The sequence below is a fragment of the Panonychus citri genome, unplaced genomic scaffold (assembly GCF_014898815.1).
Source record: "Panonychus citri isolate SS breed McGregor unplaced genomic scaffold, ASM1489881v1 Contig00063, whole genome shotgun sequence".
Taxonomy (NCBI): domain Eukaryota; kingdom Metazoa; phylum Arthropoda; class Arachnida; order Trombidiformes; family Tetranychidae; genus Panonychus; species Panonychus citri.
Genome location: NW_026515468.1, coordinates 1,130,884 through 1,151,738, shown reverse-complemented (window position 1 = coordinate 1,151,738; position 20,855 = coordinate 1,130,884). Strand labels below are relative to the sequence as shown.

Here is a 20,855-nt window from a genome sequence, read left to right as displayed (position 1 = left end):
AATTCCCAATAAATCCGGAAGTGGGTGTTCGCTAAAAGAAGGCGGAAACTTTTTCCTCGAACGGAACGAAGTAAACGAAACCCACCCCACCCTTCCTCTTTCTCTCTCTCTCTCTCTTCTCACCCCTTTGGATAATATCAACTTTCCACCTTCACTCCGAATTCACTGTAACTCAAACACTTCACCATGTTAACTATTATCACCTAAAAAACTGTTACACAAATTAGATTATATTTAATTGTTGATTCTTAATTGTTACTCTAACTAAATTGTTGTTTATTTCAACCTGTTATTACCTGATAAGATTAAGATTGTTTATCTTTTGCCTGACAAACAAAATACCTGCCATTTAATTGTTGTTAAAATAAAGAAAATCATTTATCATTAGCTAATTGTCAATCAGTGATTACAATTGTTTCCCTTTCCAAAGTGATTCAATTTTCATCTCTTCCTCTCTCCGTTGATTGTTGATTATTTAATTTAATTGCTGTGTGTTGGTGGTTAACCTTAATCACCTTGTCTCTCCTGAGTGTTTATTATTAGTTTGGTAACTAAATATTTATTCATCAAATTGTGTCCAGTTGATTAACTTTAATTTAGTTATTCGTTTGTGACTTGATTCAAATTTTCTCGTGTAATTAAATCAATCAGATTATCAACAATTAACTTAATCACAATGAACGAAACAAAGGAAACCATTTCAAACAATAAGGAAACAACTGATATCAAAGATATTGGTAACCTTTTATTTTCAGGTAAGTGATTAACTAAAACAATTTACAAGGTTAATTGGATTAGCAAATTAATTTTTCTAATCCTATTAAATTTATCTAATCATCAACTTATCATATGAAACAATTAACTAATCAAAGAAAAACAAATTGTAACCATTCAACTCTAATGATAATTTTTTCTTGTTAATCAGTTAGTCTATTGGTTAGAGTTACAATCAAGTATTGGTGAAAATTGTCGTATCAATTAAGCTAATTTCGTACAATCAGTTAAACACAAAGATGAGATAAACAATAATACAAATGATTTGTAAATGAAGCATAAAATGATCACATTGAAATCTAATGGTGATGAGTTTGATTTGACTTCCAATGGGAATTGATTGTTATCAATAACACATATCATCATCATGAATCTTCATCTTTCTTTGTGTAATATTGTTTTCATCCTTATCATCATCATCATCATCACCATTTATAACAAGATAATCAATTGAATGAGTCAAACACAATGAGATTTCACAATAAGATGTCACCACAATCAATCTGAAAGAAATAAAAAATAGTCTCCAAGGTGAAAGAGGCAAAGAAGATGATGAAGATAAGGTTGAAGAGCAAATAAGTATCTAATTAGAGGTTACATTTGACTCTTTCTCATCATCATCATTTTCCTCCTTTTCTCCTGCATCATCATCACCAACATCCTCATCATCTGATCAATGATCCTTTTGATAGGGACAAAAAAGGAGATCAGCAAGATCGATGATAAAAATGAACTAATGTGACGATAAAAGCCTACAAAATGATGATCTTTTCTTCCTCATCCTCATCATCATTCACCATCCCATCTCTCTCTCTCTCTCTCTCTCTCTCTCTCTCTCTCTCTCTCTCTCTTCCTACCGTATGATTAGCATTTCACTCACTCCGCTCTTCTCATCACAATTGATTACAGTTGATACTTTCCAATGAAAGGTGATTAAGATTAAGAATTTTGAATGAAAACAAATTCCCTTCATGATTATCATGATAACAGCAGTTTGAATTTAATTAAACGTTGATTAATTATCATAATCTGTTGACCAATAATAATGAAAATATCACTTTGATAAAATATGAATTTCAATCAAAACTGTAACAATAAATCATCAGGAAAAAAGTTTAATCTAATGTCTCCAGTTACAATTGAGATTATCATTATTTGCAAATTAATTGAGCTTCAAATTACACTTAAAGTCAGAATATATCATTAGTATGTCTCATGTATTCAGTTGAATCTTTTATCATGGTGAATGGGGCATATATTTGAGAAAATAATATTCTCCCTGTTAAATCAAACACTTCCATGCTAAACTAAGGTAACAGCTTTTGCTTATGATATTTGAATTGTTCATTATCATGAAAACATTATGAGATAATTGCGTCACTTTCACAGGGAAATTGAATGTTAAGAATATGATGAGTTGACATTTACTCGGAATTTTTTGTTTTACTTTTCCTTTATTCCCTGAATAAATGTGATAACAGTCAAATTTTTCGAATGATTAATCAACCATGGAAATGAATTTTCATATGTTAGATTTGAATTGTTTTTCTTAATTAATTTTCCATTTTCTATCATCTGAACAGATCTACTTCCAGTCAATGAAAATGGATATGAAATGACCAGAGAGTTTTTAATGAAAATCGTTGATATTTTACTGGACTTTATCAAGGAGTCAAATGACCGATCAACCAAAGTGATTGATTTTCACCAACCCAATCAAATGAAACAATTGTTTGACTTCACAATTCCAGAGAATCCAAAAAATATCCAGCAAATATTAAACGATTGTAAACAATGTTTAAAGTATCAAGTGAAAACAGGTAAGTTGAACAATCAACTAATCACAATTGAATCACATTCAATTAAACTCAATCAAATTTGAATGAATTTTAACCTGACTTGATGATGGAAAATCCAACCGATTTTATCATTTCTATGAATGAAATGCTAATATGAACAAGAAGAAAAAGTCAAGTCAACATTGAGAGAAAGTTAAAGATGAGAATTCAATAATTTTCTGATGATTGTTATGAGCTGAATGTTCATGACAGGGAGAGGAACAAAAAAGGAGGAGATGAAGATGGAGAGGTAAAAATAGGAGGATAAAGTTTCGAGTCCCTTTTATAAGGATCATGTTGATCAGTCTACCATAGATGATCCTCCAAGATTGATGGTAAACCTTGCAGTTAATGTCATAGAAAATTGCAAGGAAAAACTTTCCTTATCCTCATCATTATCCTCTTTCCAAGTCACCAAACTAAAGGTATAATATTGAAATAATAGCTTGAAATTGAGAAGAATCTGAAGAAAAAAACACCGAACCAATAATTATCCAAAGAGTAATAGATTCTAATACATCTAATTGTGATTCTTAATCATTGCTTAATCTTTTCTTCATGAACATAACAATTTCGAGGATTAGTTGAATCCATCAACCTGAGAGCTGAATTTCAATGAATTAGAATTGATTGAACTAAATTCAGAATCAAAGTTAATGTTCATCTTTCATGAGTTCCAATAATAGATCATCTCTTTCATGGAGTTTTTTTCACGACAATTCATGAAAACTCTTGAAGAAAATCATTGAATCGGATTCAATATAACAGAAAAAAAGTAATCGGCTTAGATTTAATATCTATCACTGACACATCGATGACAAATATAAATATATTAAGAAGAGGGTATGACATAAAATTTAATAACAACATTGAGCCAAATGAAATCTCGAGAATTGTTATTTCAAGATGATCTTGATGAAAAGGTAATTATCAAAATATGACAATCAAAATGTTCCCATTGATTGAGTTAACTTGTTATTGTTATTGGAATAGGTTTAATATTATAACCTTCATTTACTAATCTCATAATTTCTGGGTTATTATCATCATTCTAGATGATGGTTAATCTTTAACTGGGGTAATATGATATTCAGGGGGTGAAATCAACTTATCAAAGTTCCCATTTTGTTTGAATGTGTTACCATTATTATAACATTAATATCATATAACTAGTTTATGAAAAAGCCTTCAGACTTTATATCAACATTTGTCACTTGAGTTATCACAGATTATTAATTTCTCAAAATGTTCACCAGATTTAATCATTACCATCATGATGGCGACAATTCATAATGAGATGTTCAAGTTTCATTATAAGAAGAAGATGAGAAAAAACTTTTGGATCTTGTGTGAAGTTTCAATAAGAATCGTGGAGATTTTTCATTCAGTTCGAACCAAATTCTAGATGAAAGTTAATAGAATAACTCGAAAAATTATTTCCATCATAATTCTGACTCAGAATTTGATGTTTTTTTATCTTCTATTTTTCTTCATCTCTAATCAATTGTTTCTTTATCCTCTCTCTTGTTACGAGGATTTTATCTCGAATTGAATATTATCCATTGTCCATTGATTCTTGAGTTAATCTGCTGAGATAATAGTAGATTATTATACTTGAGATGTATTCTCATGTACATGGTTATCCAATTACAGTTGACTTGTTATTCAGTTTTGACAGAAATTCCCATTGACTTAAGCAAAGAAATTTTTTCTTACTTTTTCCTCCGAAACTCTGAATCTATCACCAAGAATATACAAACTTTCCAAATAGATATTGAGACCTTGAATATCCTTCAATGTTTCTATCCTCATCTAATGGATAACATAAGGTGTATCTTCAATATCTTCCCATGGTGATGACAAAAAAAGTGAATTCTGTCTCTGCGATTTCATTTCAACACCAAATTGCCTTAGATTATCATTAGAAATCAATTTGTTCACATAAAGTTTTGAAAAATGTTTTTCATCATCAGTGATACTGAACTTTTTCAATTTCATCATGAACGCAATTCAATGATTGTTTATCAACAATATCGAGTTTAACTTATTAGCCTAAATAACATAACTTATCAAGTGATTAGCTCAATCAATTCAATGATTGTCATTGATTCTCATCCGATAAACTCACTGGGAGTGAAAAATCCTCATCGCTCTTATAAACCTTCATCTATCTTCCTCTTTTGTTGTTAACAACAAATCGCAATTGAAAGCAATCAACAAATCATTTGATCTATTTACAGATATAATCAACAAATAACGGAAGATAATCATCAGTGTCAACCCTTTATCCTACTTTACAAATAATGATGAAGATGAAGATGAATGGATTATGTTCAAGTTACCTTGGAATTGAATATGAAGCAGAATTGATTGAGAATCCAGAATCACCATGGAATCATTTCAATTCCAATGAACCAGCATAAAATTATGATATTAACAAAAAATGAGGAATCAACAACAATGTAAGAAGATAAATGCCTTTGGTAACAAAAAAGAAGGCAAAAAATTACATAGAATCACATTAATCCCTGTAAGCTGGAAAAAACTTATTCTCTTGGAAACGGAAATGTTTTTTAACTTCATCTTCATCTTCATCTTCATCCTCATCATCTTTTCCTCCTACTTTTCATCATCCTTTCATCTTCCTCCTCTTCTCAGCATCCATATTGCTCTACATTTGACCTTAAACAAAATACTTACAAACATTTCGACCATGAAATATATTCCTCTTTCCTCTCTTTCTCTGCAATCGATTATCGATTTAGCTTCTCTCTCAGTGTTTCATGTTGATAATAATACCCTGACCTATAAGAGAATCACATTCAGCTCAGATAGTAAATGTTGTTTACTTCCGTTTACAGTGAATACACACCTTGGAAAATTGATTATTTTCACCATTAACTTTAAATGGTAAAAGTCAAGAACATTTAATTTAACTGAGAATGCGTATCAATCATTTATCCGAATCATTTTGTATCATCAAAGTTTTTTTTTCTTCATACAATTAAAGGTTACACACTAATTATCAGCTAAAATTACAATTAACTCTCGTTTAATTATCTAAGAATCACCTAGATAATTGAGAAAGTAATTACAACCTCAATCAGTTGATTATCTTCCTACCGATGATGATGCTAATCTTAACACCCTCAGGCTATTGATCAACCCTTAAGCTAATCTGTTGACATAATAACATGACTTTTCATTGCACCAACTGATTAGTAAGTTAATCCATCCCCTGGAGCAAATGATTACACAATTTTCAATATCCACCAGAGATTAAATCATTTTTTAAGTTACTATTAAATTGTTGACAATAATATCTTATGGGAATTGATTGTTATCAGAATTTAATATTTATCATGAAGAGAAGTGCAAAAAAAACTCCTGAATAAGTGAGATAAAATTGATACAAATGATCAGTTGAAAAAAAGACACAAAAAATGATGGATTTACTAGTTAATCTCAAGTAGATTAACATGAAAAATTACTTAATCCTCTTAATCTCTTCTTAACCCCGAATATGCAATCAAAGAGTAAACAATGTGTACACATTGATTAACTGAAAAGAAACTTAATTCATCATCATTTGGTTATTGATATTTAATTGAATGGATTGAATTTGGACACAACAATTTACTAATTTTGATTTAATCATCAACAGGACATCCTCATTATTTCAATCAACTTTCATGTGGTTTGGATATTGTTTCAATGGCTGGTGAATGGTTAACAGCGACTGCAAATACCAACATGTAAGTTGTTGAAAATTTAATCATCTGATTAATTTGATTGTCAACAGAATTTTAAATTGTCACCAAAATTTAAACTGTCAAATCAATTGATTAGCTTCATTTCAATAATAACACGAACGCACATTTTGTATAACAAAACAAATTGAATACAACAAAGTTTAATTACAAGTGAAACAATTATTTTCTTACAATCAAATAAATTGAATAATCAATTGTGATTAACTGCTAATTGTTTTGGTTCTTAATTAAATCCAAGGTTCACTTATGAGATCGCTCCAATATTCATACTGATGGAACACTTTGTTCTGGAAAAAATGAGATCGATCATTGGTTTTCCCGATGGAGATTCAATTCTGGCTCCAGGTAAACAATTAAAACTCAATCAGCTAATCCAATCTAATTACTATTATCTTAATTATCTAAGGTGGCGCTGTATCAAATCTCTATGCTATTATTGTCGCTCGACATACAATGTTTCCCGAATACAAGACAAAAGGCCTTAAAGCTTTACCTCAATTGATTCTGTTCACCTCAGAACATGTAAGTTTGTCAACTGTACCTGAAGGACAATCAATAAGATGAATGATAGTGATGATGATTAGCTGATAATGTAATTTGATATCAATGAAAAACGAAAACAAATCATTACAATCAAATGACACTCATAAGTTAATAATGATAATCTGATTCTTTGGTAATCAGATGATTGAGATAAACATAATACTCAGATTTCAAATGAATCCAACAGGGAGATATGAAAATGGAGCATAAAATGAATAGGCAAGGTGAAAATATCTTCAAAATGGAGTCTAATTAGTGAATCTGAATCATTAGAAACAATTTACGATAATAATAATAACGGTAAATTATTGACTCAATAGTAACTATTAATGTGTAATATTGTTTGTCTGAAAATACTAATAATATTTTTTCATATCTTTTCCGATGATCAACAAATAACAATGATAATAAATTGTGATTCGGATTGAATGAAGTTCCAATGAGCCAATTTCTGAATATACTCAGGATTCAGTTTGCTTGTTAAAATGAATGAGAGACAAACAATAAATTATTTCATCCTAATCATCATGTCAACTTGAATGTCTTCCATGTGATGATGGACAGATCGTGACTAATTGACATCGTTATCATCATAATATCTTTTCCTGTGTTATTATTTCAATTCCTCTCTCTCTCTCTTCTTCTACTAATCATTATCATCATCATAATCCAACAATTTACTGATCAATCGATTAACCAATTTCTTCATCTTCTAACAATCAGAGTCACTATTCAACCAAAGGAGCAGGCGCTACATGCGGATTCGGTACTGATAATGTAATTGAAGTTCCTTGTGATAAAAAGTAAGTTTCAATTCAATGTTAATCTAAATTGTGGTTTTCTAACTGTAAATAATCATGTAAATCACTTGAAAGTGGACGAATGATTCCAGAGGAACTCGAAAGACTTGTTAAAGAATCAATTGAAAAGGGACATCGACCTTTTTTTGTCAACTGTACCTGTGGTACTACAGTTTTGGGTGCTTTTGATCCGATTAATCCGTTAGCAGATATTTGTGACAAGTATAATATGTGGTTACACATTGATGTAAGTATTATATGTCCATAATTTACCTGGGGAAAGAAAAGTTTTCAATGAAATATATTATTATCCATTTGATTGACAGGCTGCTTGGGGTGGTGGTTGTTTATTATCACGAAAACACCGACATCGATTGGGTGGAATTGAAAGAGCTCAATCAGTTACATGGAATCCACATAAACTCATGGGAACTTTACTCCAATGTTCAACCGTTCATTTTAAACGAGATGTGAGTTGAAAACACAATCACAATTAGTGACAACAATCAACAAAGTCACTAAGATTATATTGTAAAATCAACAACAACAACAAGTAGGATTATAATCCCCAAACAAAAGTTATTGTTTATCCTTCACCAATCTTATCCCGTTAATCTTGAATATTATCTCATGAGTAGATTAATTGAACCATAATAATTAATGATGATTTTGATGAATGATGAAAGTGTTAGATGAAAATTGTAGCCACTAATTTTTTCCTTTGTATTAATACTCACCCTAAATTGAACAAATTGAATGTTATTTAAGTCAATATCAGTTGCCTTTTAAATAATATGGATCAGTAAACTACCATAGACATTGGGAATCCATAGATTCTTATAGGAAATGATAATAACTAAGCATAAGCAGCTGACGCTTTTACCATAAGTCAAGTGGAAACATTAGCAGAGGGAAATCCCTTTCACCCACTCCACCATCATCATCATCTTTCCCACCTCTCACTCTCCATCCTCATCCCTCTTTCTCTCTCTCACTGTTTGCTTTGATTCCCTTTTCTTTGCCTTTTATCATCCACCCACTTTTCCAGAGGAATTCATTTCATCCCAATGTGTTGCAGATATAAAACATCATCAAAATGTCGTTCCCTTGGTTCCTCTTTTTTTATCATCATCATCATCTCTCTTTCATCATTATTATTATTTCCACGAGAGAGAAAAATTTCTTTCTTTTCATCCTCTTTCCATCTTCTTCATCCTCCGCCTTCTTATCATCATCATCCTCATCTTTCTTTCTCTCTCTCTAATATCTTATTATCTTGATATTACAGTTACTATTTTTTTCTTGCTTCATGTAATATTTTTCATCCTTACTCATCATCATCATCATCATCAGCTGATGTTGATTACTTTTTCGTATTATTATTGATTAATTGTAGCAATTTGTTGTTGCCTTTTCCATTACCTTTAAATCTGTTTGGTTGATATTTTGTTTTAAATCTAATTGTGATTCTTAATCTATGGATTATCACAGAAATTGTTAATTGATTGTAATCAAATGTGTGCCGATTACTTATTCCAACAAGATAAACACTATGATGTTTCTTATGACACTGGCGACAAGGTCATCCAGTGCGGACGACACAATGATATCTTTAAATTGTGGTTAATGTGGCGATCAAAGGTAAGTCAACAATTAAATCAATAGATCAATTTTCATCCTCTTCAATCAACTTTAAATCTAATCAATGACACGTATTGATTGTTTAAACTGTAACCATAATCTAATTTAAAGTAACAATAACAAGACTCGTGAATGATGTTAGTTTAATCAGGAAATAAACGGAAACGGAAAACTAGGACAAGAGGGAGTTAAAGTTACATAAATGAAGTTAGGAAAATGTAGTGTAAAAGAAACCACTTCCGGGAAAACTATCATCTTGATATCAACAAGAATTGAAAGAAGATGACAAAAAGTGAGAGAGTGAGAGAGAATTGAACAAAAAAAGATTCGCTTCCTGATTTATCCTCATCTCAGTTTTTCCACCTCCTTCATTGAGCCTCTCCCTCGCTCTCTCTCTCTCTCTCTAGTTCTAATTAAATTGAATATCATCCTTATTCTCTCTCATTTCTTACAGGGTGACACAGGCTACGAGAAGCATATTGACCATCTATTTGATATGACAGAGTGAGTATATCAATTTATTATCATGATGATAATCACAGTTGACTGAAAGTAACTTGAAACTTGTTTACTTTAAGCATAAGGTTATTTTCCTTGTTATTATTACATATTATCATCCATTTATATACAAGGATGCGGAAGATGAGGGAAAATATTAATAACTGTATCATTCTTGTTTATTATCTTGATCCATGATGGTGTTTCTTTATTCATTAGTTATCTGGTGAAAAGATTGAAAGAGGAGAAAGATAAATTTCATCTCATTTGGCCGGAACCGGAATGTGTTAATGTCTGTTTCTGGTATGTTCCAACTCGTCTACGTGGTGTTGATAAAACTCGTGAATGGGAACTTGAATTGGGAAGAGTAAGTATCAAGTTATTCAATTTTAATCATGAATCATAATGAACAATTTTAGGAATAGAAAAGTGAAAAAGTTTCCAATTACATTGATGATAAACTTGATTGACTCGATAAATTGAGTTAATCGAATTTCAGAAAAATTGAAAATTCTTATGAACTTAGCAAGAGATTGAATTTCATTTTCTTCACCCTCTTAATCTTAACTGTTTGATATTCCAATTGAACAGATTACCCCACTTTTGAAGGCTCGAATGATGAATGAAGGAACTCTCATGGTGGGTTATCAACCGCTCGGTGACAAACCCAATTTCTTCCGGAACATCATCTCAAATTTGGGAGTCAAATCGAAGGATATTGACTACCTAATCTCCGAGATGGACCGAATGGGTCACGACCTTTAAAGTGGACATTTATCATGACCAACACGCGAAACCAAAACAAACGTAAAAATAATTCAAAAAAAAAAATTAACCAACGAAAACCAATCAACATAGAGAATCGAGTTTGAAATTTAATCATTTACATAAATTAACTTACTGATTGTTTGTCTTGATAACTATTTTTTGCTTTACTCTATTTCATTATTGACCATCACCCTGTTGACCAATATTTCCTATTTCTCTCTTCCTACTTCCCTTCATCTAATCCTGATCTCTTTAATCTCGATGAAAATCATCATCTTAGTCACATGAAAATGAGATAATAATAAGAATTAATGTTCAGTGGTTTAGAACTTTTTTCCATTATCTTATCCTCCCCACCTCCTTGTGTCCACCTCTGACCTCCCAATTCCCTGAATAACTATAACCTTATTCCGCCTTTCGATGTGAACACTACGAAAAGGGTCATTGTAAATCACTGCCCCTCGAGTCTTTCAATTAAGGATTAACCTTGATGAGCATTAATAGTTTTCACCATTTCACTTGGACATCAAGTTGACCAGTTGATTATAATGATAACATTAATCAATCAACATAAAAGGTTGACAGTTCAAGCAAATTAAGAAAAACTAATTACTGTGACACAATCAAGCTTTATCCTTATGTTACATATCATCATCATTATCATCATTAACTTCATCTTCATCTTCAAACAATTTAAGTGTGAACAATTATCATTATTATGAAAAAGTGAAAACTAATTAACCAAAAAAAATCAAGATAAATCAACAAATTCAATGTTAAAATGATTGTTAATTGATTAACATGATTAGCCATGATTGTAATTACCAAAGTTGAATCAATATTTTGTAAAATTTAATAGACTTAATCAAATCTAATAGTTCAATCAACTAATCATTATTAAGACTGTATCTTGGTCTAATTTGTTGATCACTGATTATCACAATTAACAATGATTACTGCCCAGTGTATACAAAGCAATATCCTCCTCTAAGTGTATCATATCATTAGTATACAATTTAGTAATCTAATCATAACTTAATCATCAACAATTAACAGCAAAATCAAACAAATGTCTTCCAAAAAAGGGAAATCAATCAACTATGATGAACTTGATAACAATTAAATATCAGTGATTATAATGATTAGTGAAACTTAATTTTTATCATTTCTGAAATTGATTTGATTCCCTTTGACAATCTAACTGTTGATTAACAATTAATTAACTCTGAAAGTTTAAATGATTATTTTTGTTTCTCTTTTTTGTCTTGCTCAATATGTGATAATCTCAATTCTGATTCTGAGTCTTAATCAAACAGTTTGTTCAGAATTCAAGCTTAGACAACTAACATGTTAAATCCTTGATGAAACAAAATGCCAAGACAATTAACTAACATATTGAAACAATTAACTAACTAGAAACTGCTTGTAACTTGATCCGTCGCTAATTCAGTGCTAGAGTTTCAATTTTGTATCAGAATCGTTTAAATATCTTATTATTTTGCTTACAGAATCAGAACCAAATTCAGAGATAGTCTAATATTTATCAATATGTAAATAAAAGTATCATGATAACATCAAATGAACTGAACTTATTGTGAATCTCAATTCGTTCCATGTTATTGAAACGACACAATCGAAACTGAAAAAAAAAGAAAACTAGTAAACAGATAAAATAGAATGGAAAATATTTCTTTTATCAGAATTGCAAAGAAAAAAATATTTAAAATCCATGCTCGATATGCTTATCATTCTCTAAATCATTCTATTCTAAATACTCATCATCATTTCAGAAAAAAAATCAAAGGTAAAAATATTAGAGAGAAAAAAAAAGTAACTTAACCGAGACTCTCTCTCTGAAATTTTCAGCATTCTGAGCGATAGAAGAGAAAAAGAATCCAATATATAACATAGAAAATGTGAACAATGAATACCCATCTCAGAAAAAGCTGAGAATTGAGAATAAAATTAATAGTAAATTGTTGCAGTCAAACTGAATGTTATGTCAGGGAAAATACTTGCAACAGAAAATTATTGTAATATAAATTGTGGATAATAAAAATATCAGTATCTTAACAGTCACAAGTGAAAAATATATATTTTTGCTTGGATAAACATTTCCTATCAGTATATCACAAAATGTTGAATATCATATATATGATAGCATACCCTCGATGCATACCCACTTCTTTCTGTAATAGTTTTTGTTGTTGTTCATATTCAATCTCATTCAACCATAAAAACTATAGCAAAAGCTGTTGTACAAGATGAGATATGTATGTATGATATTCAGTAGCCAAGAAAAATGTGAATACGTTTTCCTATTATTGTTATAATCTTTGTATTAGCAAATACACTGATTCATTCTGATTAATTCTGACAAAGTATTCCAAAAGCCACAATTATCATCTAGTTTAAATCCATGTTTAATTAAACCACTTGAAATGGATTAGCATCTCTCTTTTTAATCAGACTTTAATTTCAAGCTTAATCAGGATCGGGAATTAAAAAAGTGTAATAACAAATGTGAAAGATTAACCAATCCTAATATCTAAAGGGTTAATAGTTATCATCTAGAATTCAATTATCAATTAATTTGATCGAGATTAACTTTAGGTGTTTTAGTTTAATGCAATAATAATAACAAAAGAGAATGAGAAAATGTTGATACTTTCATGAAGTTTAATTCATGGGAGTTCAATAGTAGCGAGTAATAAGAAAAAGAGACAATTGATTGGAATCAGAGATTAAGTTTTCTTTTCGGAATTGAGATTATAACCTTGAAATTTATCCTGGTTTCTGATTCAATCTTGAATACCAAGTCAAAGTTACCTTGAAATCCATGGGCCTTGTACCAATGGAATCAGAAAAAAACTTATAACATGATAATTGTTTACAGAAATATAACTAGAGAGCTAATTATGTGTATTAAAAGGAAACGGAAATTATCATATTTGCACAAAAAAGATGTTCAAGAGATTGAAAAAAGGAAAAAGACTCTGAATCCTTTTCCATTAGTCGAAATGAACATTTTCCATCTGTAGTCATGCTCAAATAGAACGAAATATAGAAGTAATCAGTTCATTCAGAATTTAGAACTTCTCATATTTTTCGAACTTATGATCAACTTAAAATATCAATCAGATTCTATTTACAATCTGAAATCAATTAAAATTCTAACATTTAATCAGCTCTTTCTTTCAATCAGCAAGTTCAAAATTGAACTTAGTTTCAATGAGAACTTTCATCACCTACAAGACGAAGGTTAAGACTCACAAGAAATGTTCTAATTAAAATGAAATAATATCCCCATAACCTTCACCCCTCTACTATAATTACATGATAAAATTCATTCCTCCTACTTATTAATAACCTCAAACAAAATATTCCAACCATAACTTGATCACCTCCACATCCTCATCCCTTTGCATTTGACACAATAAATGAAAGATGCAATTGATGACTGAAAAAAGCCAAGAATCTAAAATCATATCAATGAAAAAGTATAAATTAACAATCAAAAAGTTAATGACAAACAATCAACAAATTGTATCAACAAATTAAATATGAAAATGATCATCAAATTAACATAAACATGATGATAACAATTTTCAATTTGTATAAATTTAAATCTTTCAATTGTTCATATCATTTCATCATCATAATGATAATATCAACAGAAGAAGAAGAATAAAAAAATATCAAAATCGTCTAGAATCGAGGGCGTGGCTAAAAATAATATCGAACCTAAAATGGTTGTTTAAACACGCCTTAATCAGATTCTATTCCAACTGGAATCTCCTCCTATATCATGTTATCCTGAAACAGAATTTGAATTCTCTATGAATATGTTTCTAATCATCTTGATTAACCATAACCATCATAATTCATGATTCATCAAGATAATCCACTTGATTGATTTTAGATGAAAACTATTAACCCTTTTTTCAATCTTAATCCACTTGTTTATATAATAATTAAAAGCATTGTGTTAATAATCTAGATTATATCAATGTACCAAATGAATTGTCAGTTAACTTTAATTACAATTAACTGATTGATCAAGAGTTTTGGTTTTGACCTCACCTCGACAATTAGATTAACTTGAACATGATCAATTTCATCTGAACAAAATTTAATTTGATCTTGTGTAAATATAATTTAAATTTCTTGATTACTGATGATCATATTTGAGATAATTAACTGTAACCAATTGCTTTTGATTTTCTTCTGTAATTTATAAATTATCTATTAATTGTCCTCCTCAACAATCAACAATCAACCATTGTAAATTGATAATCATTGTCATTTAATTGTAACAGTTTCTCATCATTAGAAATTAACCAAAATGATGTTTCCTTTGTTTCTTTGATTGCTTTTTGAGTGCCTAAATGGATCTAATTAAAATAAAATCTTCTAATTAACCCAAAAATAACCTTAATTGTTCAACTTATTATTTAAAGAAATATCAACGAATACTAATCATTTCAATCACAATTTGAATCGAGTGAAGAGTAACTTCCATCTATTGAGTAAGAAAAGAACTAAAAATTTTTGATTTCGAATAAAATCTAATTTAATTAACTTAATCAGCCAGGTGATTTAATTAGTGTTTCTTAATCTCATAAATAAAAAGTTGATGTTTATTCAATGGAAAGAAAAAGATGAAAAAAGTTGCTAATTTAATTAAATTTTCGATAATCAATTCAAGGAGTCAAGTGACCCATTATTCAAAATGATTACATGTAAATTGCAGAATGATAAAGGTCGACAATCAAATTGTTAACTTGGGAGTAAAAAAGTTTCAACAATCAATCAACTATCGAGGTAATTACAGTCGAAAGTGTTAAAATTTTTCTCGGTCAAGAAAGTAGGTCACATTTTTGGTTACCGAGAATGCTAACAGGTGGCGAGATCGATTGGACACAATTCTAATTGTTTGATAAATTTTTTCTTTGTTCTCTCTTTCAAGTCTCCAATAGATAAGCAATCGCTTCGTTGTTATCCAATCGAGCGGCCGTACATCGAGCTTGAACCGCTCGAAGACCAGTATCGTAATTGGGATCATACTTTTAACAAAGGTTGGTCATGGCCGTTGATCCATTGGAATATGTACCTGGACCCAATGTCACCTATTCTAATATTTTCTGCCTTCCTTGTGTCAAAACCTTTTCCACTTCTGATTAGGCCTCTTGTCCAGCCGAAGGATGTTTAATAAGTGGTTTTGATTAGTCAATTGTCGTTGATTTAGGCGCACTGATGCCATTACTTTATTATTATACACTTCGATAAGAATTGTACAGATTTTTTTGAAATCACTACTAAAGCATTGAGAAATAGGTGTAGATGGAGGATTAATATCAGCCATGATGAATATTTTGGTGACCAATCTTTGGACTTTAAACAAAAAAACATCCGTTATGTTGAAAACAAAAATTTTCATTTTTCACATTTTACCGGTTAAAGGTTTAACCATTAACTAAATAGATTGAACAATCCGATGATAGTAATAATTATATTCCATAGATTGGATGCTTGCGGAGTATTAGAATTACAGTTGAAGGTGACATTCGAGACGTTGGTTAGTTTAAGATTGGTGATATTGGTTAGTTTACAATTTCCTGATGACATTGGGGGAGCATTCACCTGAAGAAATAGAGAAAACAAAAAAATTACGAGCAACATCTTCATATGAGAATTAAATTACAAATGAGATTACAATTACAATTAAAATCTTGATTGATTTATCGATATGATTTAATTGATAGAAAATTGAAGTCATTAACATAAAAAGGTATGTGGAAAACACCAGTATCAAGTTTTCAGGCTCTTATGTCGTTGGGGTAAACTGTTAAGATAAGTATTGTTAATTTAAGAATCTCAGTAACTTTTTAATTAAACTGCAATATCTTCTGCTTGACAGTTACAACAAACTTCAAAATCTCAACTCAGGATGAATAATCTTGGAAAATCATAAAATGACCATCAAATGACCTTGAAACGCGTTACTTTACCAGTGACCTGAATGACCTTGATCTTTTAATATGACGATTGAGTGTCGCTAAAACTCATACCACTCAAGTCTCGAGTCTCTTTCACAGTCACCACTTCTGTTTTCTATCTCTTTTCTCTTTTTTAATTCGAAGCTACTGAAGTTCGATTGATGTTTTTTTCGATAATTTTTACTCTGCATTTGCAGCCTTACCCATTTATAAGAACTGGCCTAATTGATTATGATTAGATCGACAATAGAATCTTGGAACAGCTTCTTCGTTGCCAAGGAAACACCGGTGGAGCCGCGGTTCATTCAGAAAGAGTAAAAGACGATCTCGAATGATATCGATAAATAATGATAACGAATTTCAGATACATGGAAATGAAAAGATAATTCCATTTTCTAACTTTCTACTTAATTCTCAAGGTCAAATGATTAAAATTGACCTTTTTCTAACCAGTTCTTGAACTTTTTTTGAAAAAATTGATTCTATTATCCGTAGAAGATCATATAACAGATCACTAGTCATGATCTGATCAGAATTTAATTAATATCTTTAGACAGATCAATTAATTTAAGCTTTTCTAAAACTCATTAGCTCCAGATTCTTCGGCACTACGATAGTTCAAACTATTTTCTTCTAATTAGTGAACAGTTCTCATAAATTGGCTCTTTAAAGTTGCCTTTCTTTTTCCATCAAAATCGATTAATATACCAACTTGTATGAACATAAAAGTTGATACATTTGATTTTATCGATCATTGTTTTTTTAATACAATTTAACTGAAAACTTATCTAAAAAATAGACCAAAAATTATTAATTGTAACTTTGTCTCATTTGCTTTGTGATAATATTAGTTTACGTTTTCGACGCGAGATGGCGATGCTCTGATCATAAACACAATCAGTTGATTGTAAGCAATTTGTTTTTGAATTGGTTAAGAAATTATTAGTTATTTTGAAATGTTTTAATTTATTAATCTCAATCAGTTTTTACAGAGAATTGAATGTTCCTCGAATGCAAAAGAAGATGGAAAATTTTCATAAGGAGAGAAGAAAGTTTTTGTTTCGATTTCAGAGGAACCACCAAAAAATATATTTACTCTATTTACAAGTGTGTAAATTAATGACTCGAATTTAAAATTTGATTATAATTTTCTGGTCACAGGATAATCATGATAGTAATTAAAATGGTAATTAATTGGTTAACTCTCAATAATGATCCATGTAAAACGTTTCCAGATCCTGAGCCCATTGTGACTGGAAAATGAGAAAAGAAAACAAACAATTCAATTGATTAGATGGATAGTTAATTATTCATTGAATATAATTGATTGATTACCTTGATCGGCTGTGTTAACTGCTGCTGATTCACTTTTTGATTCACGAGTTTTCCTAATTGTTTGCTCTTTACTAGATTGAAATAATATCTCCTCATAGAGAGCGTAACATTTGAGGACAATCTTAGATCGCTTTAGGTCATTTAGATCAGACCATTTAGTGAAAAACGATTGATTCAAATTGAACATTAAACTAAGCTTCGTATTGTTCAATGAATCGATAGGATGAGTTTGAATCATATCTCGAGTTGCCTACAGACAAAAGATAAAGTGAAAGATTAGTTTCAAAAGGATTAAGATTAAAATGATTATCATCCAATTTCTTGATAATCTCACCTCGATATTATTAATCAACCAAGTTAGTTTTGTGGGTGTTGAATGAACCGGAGATTTGCCACTTTGACAAGTTAAATTAACTCGATCTCGAGGTTGATAAGATGATTTTAATCCTTCAATTCTTAAATCTCCTTCCTTGTTAATTATTGAATCATTGGTTGGATTAATTGATTCAATACCTCGTCCAGATGAGGATCTGATTAATCCCACTTGAAAAACTACATGAGAGATAAAAAAAAAATATAACAAACCACAGAAAGAAACATGAATCAGAATCAATCATGATAGTTTTTCACCAAAAAACAATCATCATAATCATCATGCTGACAGGATGATGATGATAAAAAGATGAGGATGAGGATGAAAGGCAGAACAAAAAAGCAACTGCAATTGTCAGAATCAATCAACATATTAACATGAAATCCCGCCTTGAGATTATTAATTATTATTCCAAGGTAATTTTTCTGTATGATTTCTTGTTGATAACAATAATTTGACTCCAATTTCATCTCCCTATTGGGAAATCATCAGAATGAACATTCAGGGAAGAGATAGTTGAGTCTCGAAGAGTTTGTTGTTTTTTTCTTCCGAGTAATATTGTCATGATAATCTGAGTTACACCCAAGAATCAACAATTCTTGCATGTTGACAATCAGATAAACTTGATCGTTGGTTAATCTCAATCAATTTGATACATTGATATAAATCTTATATAAAAGTTATGACAGTTAAGAGTTACAATTATAATCAACATGACACAATCAAATATTATGTTGATATTTGATTGACTTGATTGTATAGTTAATAATTGTTTAATCATCAACCAGGATTGTTGATTCAATTAAAGTAGTTTTTTTTTGTTGTACCAGAAAATGTAACCATGTAATTATTACATTGAAATTAAATTTGCAAACAGTTAATTCAATGTTAATTGTAGTGGAAATTCAAATGCAACTAATTGTAAACATGTTAGTTCAATAGCAACGATTTTTTTTTCTTCTTCTTCTAAAGTCTCAATACAATTCAATTTAGTTTACAATTAATTCAGTTAAATTGAATTGCAATCAAACGTTACAGAAATGCAATTGGCAATTACAATCATGTAATAGTTAGATTCAATTGCAAGTTACATTACCTCAACTAATGTGATTCACTATTGACTTTAAGTAGTTTTAATTAGTTTCTCTCTGTCTCTATCTATTACTACTTTTGCCGAGTACATTGATTCATGTTTAATTTCATCAATTAATTAAGAGTAGGATACAAGTAGCTGCTTGATCACTAATTGTTGAATCAACTCACCTGAAGTAAAACTATCATTAGACCTTTGATTTACAGGTTTAATTGATATCTGAGCCACTTCTGAAAAGCTTTGTACAAATTGTGATTCACAACGAAGTCGATAGTAATTATCTTTTGGATTATTTTGATAAATTGGAAACAAAAGTCGAATCTGTGATGATCTTAATCCATTTGATGGATCATCGGATACATTGAGATAATCCTCATCGTAAACATATTGTTTAGGTGCTGGTGTCTCATTGATATACCAGGATAAACGCGCTTTCGGCTTGGAAGGTCCACTTTTACAAGTAACATTGATAAAATCAACATTTCCAATGGTTGATGTTGTCGGTGAAATTGTTGGACCTTTTTCAGGTAAATCTGAATTGGAAAAAGATTAGAACAATTAAAAAATAAATCTAATTAATCAACCATTTAAACTCAAACAAAATTAATCAACAATCATTACCAAATTCAACTGATTACAATTTATACAAAGGAAAATAACAAAGTCAATAGTCACTTTTGTCCATTTTAATGACCATTAGTTAATTTAGTCAGTTGATTGCCTGCGGGCTTTTTGAATTTAGATAATACAATCAGATTGAAAATAAACATGACATAAATTTTTAGAATCCATTGTAAATTAATAACCAACAAATTTACTGTTAAATTGTAATCAAAAGTCAACAATTGAACTTAAATTAACAGAATCCTTGTTGAATGCAAGAAAATTTTACTATCCTTGGGAAGTGAATTCAATTCAACTTTAAATTATCGATTCCCTGGTAATTTTAATCAACTTCAATCAGAAGGAAACATCAAATTAATCATGTAAGTTGAAACTTTACAAGTATTTAGATCACAATTAATAAAATCATTTTCTCAATGTTTCTCTTACTGGACAAAGGAATCAACAATGGTCCGGTCTCAAGGCTTTCGCTTTTTATTTAAGTTCAATTAATTTCTTATATTGTATGTTCGTTGGTTTATTAGTTAGCAAAATAACTATTGGGTTCAGTTGGGCTCTTTTTTGCATGGTATTGCACCCAATCGGTGTTTTAGCTGAATCAATTGCTCTTCAGGCATTTTTCTTTGTAATTACTCTAATATTCTTCATAGTGCAAACATTCATATTAATAATATTCTCCATCACACTTAAACCAAGTTATCAATTCATAAATGACACCGAGCTTGACAGAGATTGGCTTATTGTCTCCTTTATTTTAACTTTTTGTGGATTTCATGTGTTACACCTTTTATTTTTC

The 20,855-nt window shown here is 30.1% G+C and overlaps 2 protein-coding genes across 2 annotated transcripts in view; one reads left to right on the top strand and one right to left on the bottom strand.

The window, feature by feature from the left end:
* Positions 1-152: 152 nt before the first annotated feature.
* LOC128386101 (glutamate decarboxylase-like) lies at positions 153-15,067 on the top strand. Its single transcript, XM_053345070.1, has 12 exons — positions 153-755; positions 2,358-2,594; positions 6,277-6,367; positions 6,624-6,730; positions 6,792-6,907; positions 7,652-7,731; positions 7,804-7,975; positions 8,055-8,198; positions 9,220-9,369; positions 9,824-9,873; positions 10,087-10,234; positions 10,459-15,067. Exons 1-12 carry the CDS (start codon positions 677-679, stop codon positions 10,630-10,632), a joined length of 1,548 nt encoding a protein of 515 aa, XP_053201045.1. The 5' UTR covers positions 153-676; the 3' UTR covers positions 10,633-15,067.
* A 2,495-nt stretch (positions 15,068-17,562) lies between these two features.
* LOC128386162 (uncharacterized) overlaps positions 17,563-20,855 on the bottom strand; it is a 56,797-nt gene continuing 53,504 nt past the window's right edge. Inside the window, exons 4-7 of the mRNA XM_053345153.1 lie at positions 19,606-19,968; positions 18,304-18,521; positions 17,970-18,219; positions 17,563-17,887 (exon numbers count right to left, since the gene is read on the bottom strand). Coding sequence (XP_053201128.1) covers positions 17,790-17,887; positions 17,970-18,219; positions 18,304-18,521; positions 19,606-19,968 — 929 coding nt within the window. The 3' untranslated portion in view covers positions 17,563-17,789. The remainder of the gene's footprint in view (positions 17,888-17,969; positions 18,220-18,303; positions 18,522-19,605; positions 19,969-20,855) is intronic.

Coding starts and splice junctions, on each gene's coding strand:
- LOC128386101 (XM_053345070.1), top strand. CDS start 677: ATGAACGAAACAAAGGAAACCATTTCAAACAATAAGGAAACAACTGAT. Junction 6,908..7,651: donor TTCTGTTCACCTCAGAACAT/GTAAGTTTGTCA, acceptor TCTAACAATCAG/AGTCACTATTCAACCAAAGG. Junction 10,235..10,458: donor GGGAACTTGAATTGGGAAGA/GTAAGTATCAAG, acceptor CCAATTGAACAG/ATTACCCCACTTTTGAAGGC.